This window comes from Anguilla anguilla, chromosome 2 (assembly GCF_013347855.1).
Source record: "Anguilla anguilla isolate fAngAng1 chromosome 2, fAngAng1.pri, whole genome shotgun sequence".
Classification (NCBI taxonomy): Eukaryota; Metazoa; Chordata; class Actinopteri; order Anguilliformes; family Anguillidae; genus Anguilla; species Anguilla anguilla.
Genome location: NC_049202.1, coordinates 19329090 through 19344067, shown reverse-complemented (window position 1 = coordinate 19344067; position 14978 = coordinate 19329090). Strand labels below are relative to the sequence as shown.

The 14978-nt window shown below is 45.9% G+C and overlaps 1 protein-coding gene across 13 annotated transcripts in view; it reads right to left on the bottom strand.

Moving 5' to 3' along the window:
- Nucleotides 1-1182: 1182 nt before the first annotated feature.
- Nucleotides 1183-14978, bottom strand: part of LOC118220819 (calcium/calmodulin-dependent protein kinase type II subunit gamma-like) — an 88431-nt gene continuing 74635 nt past the window's right edge. For 6 of the 13 annotated variants that reach the window (XM_035405121.1, XM_035405118.1, XM_035405119.1 and 3 more), the window contains 5 exons: nucleotides 12627-12716; nucleotides 8206-8281; nucleotides 7758-7852; nucleotides 6505-6752; nucleotides 1183-4881 (listed from right to left, as the gene is read on the bottom strand). In XM_035405121.1, coding sequence (XP_035261012.1) covers nucleotides 6520-6752; nucleotides 7758-7852; nucleotides 8206-8281; nucleotides 12627-12716 — 494 coding nt within the window. In that variant the 3' untranslated portion in view covers nucleotides 1183-4881; nucleotides 6505-6519. Of the gene's footprint in view, nucleotides 4882-6504; nucleotides 6753-7757; nucleotides 7853-8205; nucleotides 8282-9735; nucleotides 9859-12626; nucleotides 12717-14978 lie in introns of all 13 variants that reach the window. The other 7 variants (XM_035405127.1, XM_035405129.1, XM_035405124.1 and 4 more) reach the window with 2 other exon arrangements.

Here is a 14978-nt window from a genome sequence, read left to right as displayed (position 1 = left end):
TAAGTTCACAATATGAGAACTGAGGTTCACAGGAGACTGAATTTTTAAGGAAGCCTGAACAAGGGCATGACATATTTAATTAACCGCCAAATAATTATAAGAAGTTTGTGAACATTTCCAAGTCCAATTAAGCTGGTCCCTATGATTTACATTTATCAGACACTCTTGCTCAAAGATGCAATGGGAGCATGGGAATCAAACCTGAAACTTTTGAGTTACAGGCCCATTTCCCTAACTATTCCACAACACTGCCAACAACCAAGAAAATTAAGAACAACTACCTGGACACTCCAGACAGTGTCTGTTGAGTTGACTGGCTCCATCAGCTAGTTCCAACACAACCACCACTCTCAACTTCAGTGCTGCAAGACTCTCCGGCCCGCAGCCAGGCGTAGAAAATGGAGGGAAATCAAAGCCACACTCAGAAATGTGGAACTGGCAGTCGGGGTGAAGACGGTGCATCATTTGCAACCAGACATTGGAAATAGCACTTTCCTAATCCTCAATGTTTTAGATTTTGAGTAATTACACACCAAATCACAAGGTTGTTGTGTTATACAAATAAATACTCTGGAAATCTGAAGTTATATTTTTATCCTGAAAAGTGATGAAATATCCCTAACCTGGAGAAAATTTTCAATGCCATTCTTTTGTTTTCCTTCAAAAGACATCCATCTCTGTCACTCACCTGATCTAATGTATTACCAAGTCTCTATGTTATACTGCAAACAAATTGTCAAGCTTGTACATTAATATGCTGGCAAAAGTCACTGGGGACTGTTATTCACTGCCAAGAGCGTTTGTTTTTTGTGGGCGTAGACTCAAGCTGGCAAAGACCACATCTCAAATAGCATTTCCCTCCATCCATCATTCCCCACCCCCCACCCCCACCCTTTTCAAAATAGCCCAAATACAAGGGAATTTGCAACAATTCATAAATAATCCTCAAAACACATTTTTTCCTGAAAACAACCATCGAAAGGTCAGAGAAAAAAATTCGGAGACAGCATTCCTTTGATGTGGGGATCACATCAATTCTTCAAGACTTCTTCCACTATATTATGTACATAACAGAGAATGTAGTCTGTCAGTGCACCAGATTTGATGTGGGTTTATGGCATAAGTGCAACGGCCAAATGATGCTTTTCATTTTAATAAGGCCCTGAAAGGAATCAAACCAGATGCTGTTAAATGTCATTTTTATTAAATATTTTCAGATCCAAGTTTCAATAATAACAAAGCTATTATGAAGACCTACTAACATTCAAACACTTGATAGTTTTAAATTCATGATTTATTGTTATGATCATGCAAAATCCAGCATCCAATTTAGAACTCAAAGAGTATATTCATATGTAGCCCCAATAATATACTGTTACAATGCAATAAATTTACTAATAAGGATGGGAACATACCAAGCTAAGGCTTTTATTTTTTTCTTCTTTTTTTCTTTTTTAAATTTGATACATCATTTATATCCGAGATGGAGCAGGTTTCATTTTTACCTCAAAGATGCAACTAACATACAGATTTTACCTTTTTTTTTAATCAACACAGACAGTGAAAAATATTAACCAGAAAGTAGACATGCATAATTCCTCCACTTGTAAAACTGCATATATAGTCTTCTTCTTGTGAAATTGTGTGGCTTTTAAGAATCTTGGGGAAATTTTGTTCAAGGAGGGGGTATAATTTTCTGAAGACCTTTTCTGAATTAGTGACCCCCCCTCCCCTCACCTCTGGCTTTCACACTTCCTGCTTTCATTTTTGAGTGCGGAAGTTTGTCGTCGATCGCATGACTTGACCCCTGGCTTTGCGCGCACAATGGGTGTCTATAACCTGGCCAGGTGAAGCAGTATAGTTCCCCACAGAGCAAGTCAAAAACTTTCGGGGGGAAGGGGGGGGGGGGGAGAAAAAGAAAAAAGGATCACAGAGGTACATCACGCAGATGGCTAGGTGGCGGCGGCGGCGGTAAGAGGTGCTGATATGTTGCGCGGAGCGACAGGCGTGTTATGAGGCGCACGAGTGCAGACGGCGTATGCGCGCAGGCAGGGCCGGGGTCGGGCCGAATAATCCTTCACCCTAAAAAAAAAAAAGAGTCCTTCAGGGGAGAACCCCTCTGCCTGCCTGCTGTCTTATGTCTGGAATACGTTTACACGACACCAAGGACGGGGGTGAAGCCCCTCGACGCACACAACAGCTTCACAAACTTAACGACTCGACGAAGTCAGAATTCGGGTGCTTCGGATGTACTGCCATGAACAACACAGGTGCACGTTTAAAGGGAGCTCTTTGTGGGTGCGCGCGCTTGTGGGTGTTCTCGCGTGTGCCTGTGTGCGTGTGTTTGTGTGTGTTAACATTCCCCACCGAGCAGAAAATTCTTCTGCTTATATTTCCCATTTCCTCGCCATGATGTGGAACCCCACTGTGGTCGTCCTGGTAATTACCTTTTAAGGTCCGAAGTGTGTGTGCGTGTGTGTGTGTGCGTGTGGGTGTGCGCGCGTGTGTGCGAGTGTATTTGCGGGAGTGTGCATGTGCAGCATACATAGGGTACGTGAAAGCATACAGCACAGTATGATTGTGTATCCGCAAAAAGCATGTGTGTGTGTGCAGCGTGCAAGGACACTCGTGTGTGCGCGTGTGTGAGGGATCGGGTGCGGGTGCGGGTACGGGATCGGGTACGAGCACGAGGGTGGAGGGCAGGAGGAGGGGGGACGTGACCTGACCTGAGCTCCATCTTCTCCACAGCCCCACAACTCTAGTAACAGTTAAAAAGTAAAATAACAGCCACGTGACTCACTACAGTAAGAACAACACTACGAAGGTACACGGTAACAAAGACGACAGCGTTAATGACAGAATCCGGCGAGGGCGGAGCCAGGCCAGGCCAGGCCAGGCCAGGCCGGGGCAACCGTCAACCTCTCGACGGGGCTTCCTTTCCCCCGTCCGACTGTCACGTGACAGGCGGCCACGCCCACTAGCGCTCCGGTAGCTGTGCCCGGAACCCCGAAGGAGAACAGGGCGGGTCCGCGACGCCGTGGCGATAAAGTCCGCGACGCAGCCGCGAGCCCACGGCGGGAACAAGGAGAAGGGCGGCGCACGGGCAAAACGGACAGGCAGCCGGCCACACCCCTCCCCCCCCCCCCCCCCCCTTTAGCCCCGCCCCATTCCCCAGGCTGACCCAATCTGGCAGCAGGGGGTGGGGGGGTGGGGAACGACCTGAAGTTGCAGAAAGTTCACCTCTCAGCGTGAACGTAACAGCATCTAGTCTCCAGTTTGTGCAAAAACAGTTCAGGCCATTTTTAAATCTAATGATTGTTTTTTTTGTTTGTTTTTTTTTTTTAATTATTTTTTAAAATAATATTTAAAAATAGTATTAAGAAGTTCTTTTGGAATAAGACGGTTTAAGTAGTGGGGAGGGCAGAAGGGAGGGGTCAGCATTTGTATTGGGAGTGTCCCTATACCAGGGTATAGATGGGGGGGGGGAGGAGTTTGGGATGTCCATCCCTTACAACTCATGAGAGAGTGGGAGAGAAGCCCATGGTAGTGTTTAATCCCCACCTGTAGAAGCTGTGCAAAGATCCTCACCACCCAACCCCCCCACCCCCTCCCCAAAAAAGTGAGGGAGCAGTTTTTCTTCATCTTAGCACTGACAGCATGTGCATTCTGCAACCTCAGGTTTAGCATGGGGGGGGTGATTTTTATTTTTTTATTTCTTTATTTTTTTTTTGAAGGGGGGGGTTAGGCAGGCCAGAGGGTGCCCAGTGAACGGCGAGGGGCTCGCACACACGGTGGGTTTGTGCCTTTGTATATACATATTCATAAACATATACATTTATAAACAGCTTTTCAAAAACGCAGCCAAGACAAGCAGCCCCGAGGGAGCGGCGCTCGGACGAGCGAATCGCGGTCGCCTTTCCCCAAGCCCCGCCTCCCTCGAAAGCGAAGCCACGCTTTCGCCTCCTTCCCTTATATATTTATTGTACATGTATATATAGCTTAAATATTAATAATAAAAAAAAAAACTTCCCGCCTTTTTGCTGTTAAAATTAATTCACTTGAAACACTATATACTGTCAAATACATTATCATTCAGTGGTAAAAAAAGAAAAGAAAAAGAAAAACCAAGAGTTCCAGTAACACAATAAAATACTTAAAAACTTCCCCCGCCCACTACACCCTTCTGTCCCTCCAAAAAAAACGTAACAGTGCAAAAAAAAAAGAAATCTGACATGCCTAACATCTATACTTTGGTGCTTGTACTTTTGATATTAAGTTTCGTATTTAAGCTTGTTTAAGATTTTTCCATTTTCACTCGACCTTCGCATCCAAAATATAAACACGCACACTGTATTAAGTTTCGAGAATAAAATAAACAATAAAAAATATTGCGCCACCTGGCATTCAACTGTTGAGGTGCACGCGCATATACATTTTTTTTTTTTCAACTTCCCCTCGAATGAGCGCGGAACTCCTATTTCTGTACTTACGTGCTTTTTAGTCTGCAGTTTCTCGTAGATTTTATTTTTTCGTTATTTTTTTAATATTTATATATATGTAGATATACACTCGAAACCCCTCCTGGACATCTTAAAACGGGCAAAAAGATGGATCCGTACAATTACGACAAGACAGCGCCCCCCTCTGGGCGAGAGATGCATGCACCGTCCGAAGGGCGGGGCCGCTGTCACGGCTGGCTCCCAAAGTCTATCTAGGTTTGGACTGGATCAGTGGTGTTGGTCGTCTGATGGTTGCTTTTATGTTGTTAATTTTTTTCCTTTTTTTTTCCTTTTTTAAACTTCCACAGGTCTCATCCAGCCAGGCCCCTGTCGCCACTTCGACCATGGAGAAGAAAGACTCCGATTAGCTCAAGAATCCAAGCTGACAAAGAGAGAGAGAGGGAGAGAGGGATAGAAGAGAGATGAAAGAGAAGAGAGAGAGACATTTTTAACAAATTAAAAAAGTTACACGTAAACCACCCAACCCTACCTGAAAAAATCCTCCTCACAGTCAAAAGGTGTACCGACTAGGCACAATCTCTTCCTTTTTAAGAAAAGCAGCCGCATCATTACAAATGAGAAAACAACAATCAAAAACAAGAAACCAGGGGAAAAACAAGTTAAATGCTAACTTAGAAATTCAGAGCTGTCATTTTCATAGGGCAGTACCGGAGCTACGTTCAGTCACATCAAAAACGAGCAGCAAGAAGAAGGAGTAACAAGCCCAACACTGTAGCAGCTCAACACACCTACAAGGTTGGGCCCCTGAACATTTCAGTCAAACTCTTTACCATCCAAAAGTGTGATACGCAACCAGTAAAATTAGCAAAAATACACCTCAGCCATCTAGTTTAAATGAGTGATTAAAATTGAAATTTCACATTACGCATTACGTTATTTTCAGAATGCCCAACCCCCGAACTCCACAGGGTGCGGCTGCATCGCGTCCTCCACACGGCTTCAGACCCCAGCGGGAGCGTTTCAGAAGCGGAGCGTTTTGTCTGCCCGATTTTGTCGACTTCCCGATTTGGTCATTTTTCCTTGATTTCTGTGCTTCTGCCATGGGTAAGTAGGCTACGTAGTTAAACGGTTTCTTTTTTGTCTGTTTTAATTGTGTTCATTGTTGTTATTTCCTACTTTGTTGTGCTGTAGCCTTTGTAGACAAAGTTAATAGCCTACAGTTAAGTCCAGTTATGAACGACATGGATCAGAAAACTTGTGTTTTAGTCGTTAAAAATACGTTCATATACGATCGGGAGTCTGCCAGGGGCGTCGTAGTAGGGGGGAAAAGTGGGACTGACTACCCGTTTCTTCTCCTGCTTGAAGCGTCCCAGAAGCGGCTTCCGTCAAAAATAGACGAGGCGCGTATTTTTAGCGGAGCGGAGCGGAGGGATGCTTCTGGGACGCTTCTGAACCACGCTGGGGTGCCTCTGGTGGAACCACAAGCGTTGCCTAGAGAGGCCGAGATCAGCTCTGGCGGCCGCGCTGCAGCTGGAACGCAACGCAGCCGCACCCGGTGGAACGCGGGGGTTACTGGATGTACCGTGTAGCAAAGCTAGCAGACCATAGGCCTGCACTAGGATGGATCATACATCCAACTCTGATGCCCCCGGAATACTACTGCCTCTGCCTGAGGAAATTTAAGGGCAAACGTTACCTTTTTTTTAAAGGCTAACCGCTAAGACCTGGCCCCACTAACGGATAAGTCAGTTTATGGAAAAAGCGTTTAGAACACGTCACACTTCCTGTACAAGAAAAACTCCAACTACGATGGTGCAAACCTCCTTTGTTCCGTCACACTGCTTTCCTCATCTAGTTTAAAACTACAGTAATGGCTCCACGCAAATAAACCGGATCTGTGCCCGTCAATCACTGTATGTCACACCGGTTGAATCCGGAAGATTCCTTTTGCCTACATTACTCTCTATGTTATTATATGTAATATGAATAAGAAATAGACTGAGGGCCTACGTACACTGTTGAGAGTCTGTATGTGCGTAAGTACCTGTGCCCGGTGAAATCACTGTAAGGGTGCAGCAGGCGCTCCGGAACAGTGGAAGTGCACGTTGAGCCACTTGGCGTCGCGGCGGTGCCAGACGCGGGTCTCCTCCGATTGGCTGCTGCGCGGCCGGCCCTGGCCGTCGATGTACTGCGTCAGGCGGATGTACGCGATGCAGGCGGCGTCCTCCCCAATCAGGTGGACGTGCGGATTCAGGATGGTGGTGTGCACCGGCTTGCTGTTTTTACTCAGAACTGCAGGGGGCGCACGAGAGCAAGAACAACACAAGGACGTTATCACATGCGACATGACAGCATTTGTTCCGATATAGAAAAAATGCAATTATTTAATAATTAAGATAAGCAACAACAAAAAAAACAACTTGTAAGGAGCATGGACTACTTTAAGGAAATGACAGGGAACTGACAAGCAAATCTGCCTATGAAGACAACACCGTTTTTCTTCAGAATTGCCATGGTAACTGACTCCTGTGTACAGACATAACTGGTGCAGGCTGCAATAGTCAATAAAGTGAGGAAACATGCAGTATTTCCTTGATATCTCCTGTAATGCTACATGAATGCACAGACCTCCTCATGTCTTCTATTCACTCTGCTCTTTATTCTAATTTGGGCCACCTGTTTGTTTCTACCATGTGACCTGCAAGGATTCAAACTTGTATTTCAATGGTCATCCTACAGGGTTCCCCACAGTGAAGTGACAAATTGTACAACTGAGTTTCTAATTGAAACATTTATAAAAAATAATTCATTGATCTGATACGGGGAGAGTCAGGAAAGAAAGTGAACATGGATGAAAGTTTAAATGCTAAGAAAAGCATGTCTTTAAGCCATTGGTCCTCACACCTGGTCCTGGAGAGCAACATGGTCTGCTGGCTTTTGGTGTTATTCAGCACTTGAGTAGCACAGCAATTGATCAGTTAAAGCAATTGATTACACAGTAAACTCAGGTCACCTGGATCTGAATTGGTCTCTGAAGGAAAAAAAACAACCAGCAGACTCTGTGGGTCTCCAGGACCAAGATCTAGTCACTGTAGTACAAGGATAAATGTATCCATATAAAGCAGGGGTGTCCAATCTTATCCAAAAAGGGTTGGGTTTTGTTTTAGTGCCAACTCACTCAACCAGAGAAATAATGCCACCACACTTTTTCACATAAACCGAAGGACACCCATTGAGCCAGTCAGGGAAAGGAGTAAGGGGAGAGGGGCTAGTGGAGCCAGCAGGGGTTACACTCACGGTTCTCAAAGTAGAACTTGTGGAAGTCCATGCCCTCCACCAGGTTTCCAAGTGCTTCCGGTTCGAAAGAGGTCAACCCAGGATCGCAGATTCTCCTGAAAGTGAAAGAGAAAGAGGGAGGGAGGAAACATCAGTGCTCCCGACCTACAGTTTGATCGAAAAGAAGCTGACCCTACAGACCTCTCTGTTACAGGTAATACTGAGGGAAGAAATGTAACACCCTTCAAAAACTGGCTTTGTCCCTGTGGACCACTTCCAGGCAAGGATTGGCACTAGCCTAGTGAATGCTGGGAGTATGATTGCTGAGAGACAAACATGTTAATGGTTAGGGTACAGTGTTTGGGGGCAGCAGTCGTTGGAGGTTGCTGGCCCGGTGTATGGTGGGAGAGTTAACGCTAGTCCTGATGCATGGGGAAAGAGTGGTCTGCAGAGACAGGACTGTACTTACGTGTACGCCTCAAAGTCCCCATTATTAACAGCTTCAATCAGCTGCTCCGTAATCTTAATGATCTCCTGCTTACGAGCTGCAGAGACAGAGAGAGAGAGAGAGAGAAAGAGCAGAGAAAGAAACAAGAAATGTTAGTGAGGGAAGGACAATGCAAGTAACAGGTCTAAGATTTCCACGCAAATAAATGTCATAGCAGCAGGGACATGCTTTTCCTCTTACACAACATTCTAAACTCCCCCTCCCACCGCCTGCCCATTCCACCTGATAAACACGACTCACCGCCTAAACATGGCCAACACCTCAAGGCATAGTCTCTACTTCATGCTTCCACATTTTCACGCTGAAGTTGTCCTGGGTCAAACAAGCCACGCTGCCAGCTCTGCCAAACACGTTCCAATCCCTACGCCAACCGGAGCCCTGTGTCGACCTATCCACCCGACCAGCCCCATCCACCGCCCACCCACACCCGCACACACACAGCGAGTGTGTGTGTGTGTGTGTGTGTGTGGGGGGGGGGGGGGGTTATGGCCTCCAGAATCCCTCCTCTAAAGGAAAACCCCTCAGTTTTGAGGCATCTCCTACATAACTCTGTTGCCCGCCCAAGAAACTGCCAGAAAGTTCACAGTCACAAATGTCGTTCCATGTACAACCTTGCCCTGTAAACTATGCCCCTCCCCCACAGTCCCAATGCCCCTTGCACGGTGCCCTCAGAAAATCCTTACCCCTATATTGTAACCCTGTAATACCCCCCCCCCCCCCCCACACACACACAAAAACTGATAGAACATAATAATGTCATGAGGATTCCCAAAGACACCTTTGAGCACATTCTTCATGCCAGTCACACCACTCAAAGGTTTTCTTCTGCTGCATGACATCATTCACAAGTTCAACTAAGATCCTGACTCACTACTTTAATCGATAATCCAGTTGAAATCTCCCAATCTGCCTCTCTCCCAAATCTGGCCACCTACTGCAGTCATCTCAGTCAAAAAATTTTGCGGTGGGTAACCTAGCTGGGTGCTAATTATTGCTTAGTTATGGTAAATAGACCACTCAAAGCCCCCTAAAAATGCTTTGCAGATGCTTGAAATATGCTACATAAACGCAATGGTGTGGGGTTTGGATGTGTGTGCGCTTACATCTCAGGAGATCTGCCTGTAGAGTCAGATCATGTCGGCACATGAATGTTCTGGAGGGTGCGTTTGAGTGGGGCATTATGGTAGGCAGTACGTACAAGCATTGGAAATAAGAGCATAATAGGGTGCTCCAGGTTCGCATCCATCGCTGTGACTCAGTGTAACAGTAGAGTGCAGCAGTAAGTGCATCTACGCTGTGTGTAGGAAGTGCTCTGTGTAGAGTGCGTGCCTCTGTGTGTGGAAGTGGAATGTTCTGAGCAGCGCGGATAGCATGGTGGGCGTGTGCATGCACTGACACGTGTGTGTCCGTGTGTATGTGTGTGCGCGCGTGTGTGTGCGCGTGTGTGTGTGCGTGTGTGTGACTACAGCTACGCGGCAGCCCCGCACTTACACTGCGGCGCGGCGCTGCCCCCTGTGGGCGCAGCGGGGGGCGTGCTCGAAGCACACTCAAGATCAGGGCAGGAGTGTCCTGTGCTGTTCCAAGCCATGCGCTTTTTATTTTGCAGAGAGACAGCTGGAAGAGACCAGGGGTAAACCCGATGGAGACGAACGAACACAAACACAGATGCACACACACACACACACACATTCTCTCTCTCTCTCTCTCACTCACACACATACACTCACTCACACACTCTCTCTCACACACATACACTCACACAATAAAAAAGGAGTGAAACAAGAAAAGTGACTGATGAACAGAGAAGTGATTAATGTGTAACATGAAGAGAGCAATTATGAGAAAGAAACAGGGAGAGAAAGAGGGAATGAAGGTGGTAGTGATTCTATTCCACTGGTAAATGTCAATTTAGATAGGTCAGATAGGTCGACTTAATAGCTAGATGGGTCAACAATTTAAGCTTTTTTTAATTTTAAACAATTAATTATAATATATTTTGATGAGATTAGATAGCTAATCTGCTAGCTAGGTAGCCTTTCAAAATATCTAGCTACCAATCCATTTTGCAGCTAGCTATCTTGTCAGCTACGAGTGAAATCCATGTTAGCTAGATGTGTAATTTATTTACTTGGTAAATCCAGCTTGAAAAGCCCAGAAACAATTTATGCATATACATTTTCTGTTTCTTCAATAATGTCATTGCGAAGGTGCTAACCCTAATTAGTGAGAAAATAATTACTAATTCTTAATTTATCAACTACGAAAAGCAGTGCTCCACATACACGTCAAAATGAGACAAAAGAAACCTGGAGCACTTGGTGGCCTAGGAACTTATTTCGCACAGAGACGAACAGATTAATGAAAGGGTGGGCGGGGTTACAGAGTCAGACAGGGACACAGGGAGTAGGGGACACCAGCAGGGGGCAGCGGTGAGTATCCGTACAGAGTAAGAGTAATGCAAATAGAGGAGTGAGACACTGCTGGACTCCAGCACATGCCTGACTGGGCGGTGCTGTCAGAGAAAGACAGGCTATTGCAAAGAGGGATGGGCTGTTGGACAGGGGAAAAGACTGTTGGACTGAGGGAAGGATTATATGAGAGAAGGACAGGCAGTCGGAGAGAGGGATGAAGATGGATGAAGGGCAGACAGCCACAGAGAGGCGGAACAAACAAGGGGCTCAACAGTATCCCCCTGACTGACTGGCTGGCTGGCTGGCTGGCTGACTCTGTGTGTGTGTGTGTGTGTGTCTCCCTATGACCGCATATGCTTTAGTTTGTCCTGGAGGGTAAGCCAGCCGAGGGGACTTCCTCAGCACAGCGCTTGCTAAAATGAGCTCCTGTTCTTATTCACGCACCCTCCACCGCATTAGAGACGCCATCCCCAACCAGCCGCTCACTGCGTCTGAATTTATAATCCCAAACCCGACTGTGCCCATCCGGCATCCTGTCCTCAGTGTTCATGAGTGTCAGTATGTGTATGTGACACCCTTTGACCTTTGCAGTGGAGACAGGTTCATACAGTTTTCTTCTGTAATCTCTAGTACCTAGTTAGGATAATATGATTATGTTAGTGTATCTGGCAGGAATGTTTTTGTCTGATTAGGTGTGATTAGATGTGATTCCAGTGCTAGTTTGTACTTGGTAGGATTCTTGCTTGCTGAACAGCTTACTCTACAGGGTTGGAGTCCTGATCGATGTGGTCACTTCTGGCACTACGATCCTTACTTCACTCTAGTGTTTCTTTTGCACCTCTACATCGTGAACCAATGCACTTGTTGTACGTCGCTCTGGATAAGAGCGTCTGCTAAATGCCTGTAATGTAATGTAATGTAATGTAATCTTTAAGCACCTCTGGATACACCCACGGCACCCATCACATATTGCTGATTTTTTAACGTGAAATGTCCTCTGCATCACCAAAATTGGAAGAGTTAGCCACATAGCCCAGTCATGCGATCAGTGTAAAAATAAACAAGTAAAAAGCAACAGTAGTATACAGTATACCATCCTCATGCCTTAGAATCATGAATGCATGAGGAAGTATATTTAGAATTGAGACAAATTCATGAAACATATTAAATCTACATTACATGTATGACAGAGTTCATCAGCTATTGCTACTCATTAATTTTATGCATGCTTAATAAAACTAGTGTATGAATAAAATAGTAAACAAGAAATCATAATCTATTCTTATAAAACATCAGAATTTACATAATCTTATAAAACGTGACACTTTTATCATTGTACATTTTCATAATGAACACTTTATGAATGCTCTGTAAGAGTACACAAAAGTGAATTAAAACACTTGCAAATACATTTAGTAATATTTCATTTCTGTGGAAAAATGGCTCTTTAGACTAAGCTGTATGTCGTGTTAGGTGTATTGAGAATAAGAAATCACATGGTCTTGGTGAGAGAGGGCTCGGTGACATCATACAGCTTTGGCGAGAAAGCTCTGTGACATCATAATTTGCCTGAGAGAAAGCTACTGTATGTGACATAATGAGACAGACAGCTCTGTTACATCACAGAAGGAGGTCTGCGCCGCCACGGGGCAGGCAGGAAAAGAATAGGCCGGGAAGCCATGGTTTGCCATGACCGTTTCCAATCCCATTTGGGGGGGGGGGGGGCTCAGATTTGGGCAAGAAGCACATGGGGATTAGAGGAAGAGCCAGAGAGATTAAGCAAAAGAGTATATACAGCAGTTGAAGATGTCGGCCTAGGGGATACAAGGACTGAGGGATGGGGGCGTGTCCACATCTGACCTAGAGAGTACAGACAGTACAAAGGGGCGGGGCTTAAAGCAAGGGATGGAGACATGGGGGGGGGGCGGGGCCCACAGTGTGAGCGGGGTCTATGCACAGCTATGCACTTACAGGTGGGCGGGCCCTGGGGCGATCCCTCATTCCCGCTGCACTGGCTCAGCACCGTGCTGTCGCTGCTGGCCGCGCGGCCGGCACCCGCCGCTATCCGCGCCCGAGGAGAAACAGAGCGCAATGAGACGGGCGTGGCACCGCTGACCGCCACCCACACCCCCCACACCCCCCACACCAGAAACAGTGGAAGTGAGACAAAGCACTTCATAATCATTTAACCGTCCCACCCATTAACTTTTATATATCATTTAAGGGTCAGCTGAAAAGACACGGAGGCTAATTGAGCCGCGCGCGGCTAATGGTGATTCACTCCCAGGCGAAGTGTTGAAAAAGCCGCGATCGGGCGGCGGCACAATTTACAGCGGAGACGTGGACCGCGGTTTCCATGGCAGCGGTGGGGCGCATCTTTTGCTGCTGTGGATGTTTACACGTTTCCACTGAGTGGACAAGTAGCGAGGGCTTTCCACTTATTACAGCCATCTCATTTCATTCACGCCCCAAACCAAGGGCGTGATTTATGTGGAGGATAGTGGGGTTAACAACAGAACAAATATTACAAAACAGGCCAAATAACTCCCCCAAAAATATAGCACGATGATGAGAAAAGTAATTTCATAAAATAAAGATGATAAAGATCTCATGTGAATATACTGATAAGTAGTCTGAAGAATTTTCCCCTTGGATTGCAGTGGAAATGACCCATTTAACAGCTGTTCTTTTTTAAAAATTACTTCTGAGCTGGGCAAGCCCTCAAGCCCCCCCAAGAGGGCTGCAGTTCTCGGGGCCCCTTGCCCCAAACGAGAGCCGTTACTTACAAGGAAATTAATCGACCTTCTGTAAGAAGTGAGCACTTCCTAAAGAATACATAACAATCATTATGGCCAAAAGTAACACCGTTGCCAACCACAAAAAACCAGAGACGAGGGTTGGCAAAAAATTGCTAACAGTATAAAGTTGTTAGTTAATGCTTATTTACCTTAACACATAACACAATAAATTTAGCCTATACTCTCACTAATTGTCCTAGTTTTTTTTCTAATGTAACAACTGCGCATTCTAGAGCTCCTAAACCTTAAACTTGATACAGAATATTTATAATATTACCTGAAGCAATCGCACCCAAGTTTATTTATAAACTCAAGAATTATGGGACTCAGGCCACTGTCCCATAATTAAGGGAAGTGGATATGAACGCGTAAGGTTTAAGAAGCTTGCTCATGCAGGCTACAGCCTGAACTTAACCAGCTCTGGACCAAGTTAGTCATGCAGCATACGTTACCATGGTGATATAACCCAAATTAAAGCGAGCCAGCTTTGTGCTACGGAAAGGCCAGGGTTAAAGCTGAAGTTTGCTTGCTAACCCTGTAATTTCGCTTCATGGTACATCCCAGGACAGGGTGAACTACAACACATGACTAAGGACATGGTAACTATCTAGCCCCACCCCCATCTCCTTCTAGTGCTGAAGCCTGAGCAAGACATGTGAACTCACACGCTACAGAAGCTGACCACGACATGTGAACTCACACACTACTGTAGGTGACCAGGACAGTGAACTCACACACTACTATAGCTGACCACGACATGTGAACTCACACACTATAGAAGCTGACCACGACATGTGAACTCACACACTACTATAGCTGACCAGGACATGTGAACTCACACACTACAGTAGGTGACCACGACAGTGAGCACACACACTACTGAAGCTGACCAGGACATGTGAACTCACACACTACTGTAGCTGACCATGACATGTGAACTCACACACTACTATAGCTGACCAGGACATGTGAACTCACACACTACTGTAGGTTACCACGACAGTGAGCACACACACTACTGAAGCTGACCAGGACATGTGAACTCACACACTGCTGTAGCTGACCACAACATGTGAACTCACACACTACTGAAGCTGACCAGAACATGTGAACACACACACAACTGTAGCTGACCAGGACATGTGAACTCACACACTACTGAAGGTGACCAGGACATGTGAACTCACACACTACTGAAGGTGACCAGGACATGTGAACTCACACACTACTGTAGCTGACCATGACATGTGAACTCACACACTACTATAGCTGACCAGGACATGTGAACTCACACACTACTGTAGCTGACCACGACAGTGAGCACACACACTACTGAAGCTGACCAGGACATGTGAACTCACACACTGCTGTAGCTGACCACAACATGTGAACTCACACACTACTGAAGCTGACCAGGACATGTGAACTCACACACTACTGTAGGTGACCACGACAGTGAGCACACACACTACTGAAGCTGACCAGGACATGTGAACTCACACACTACTGAAGCTGACCAGAACAT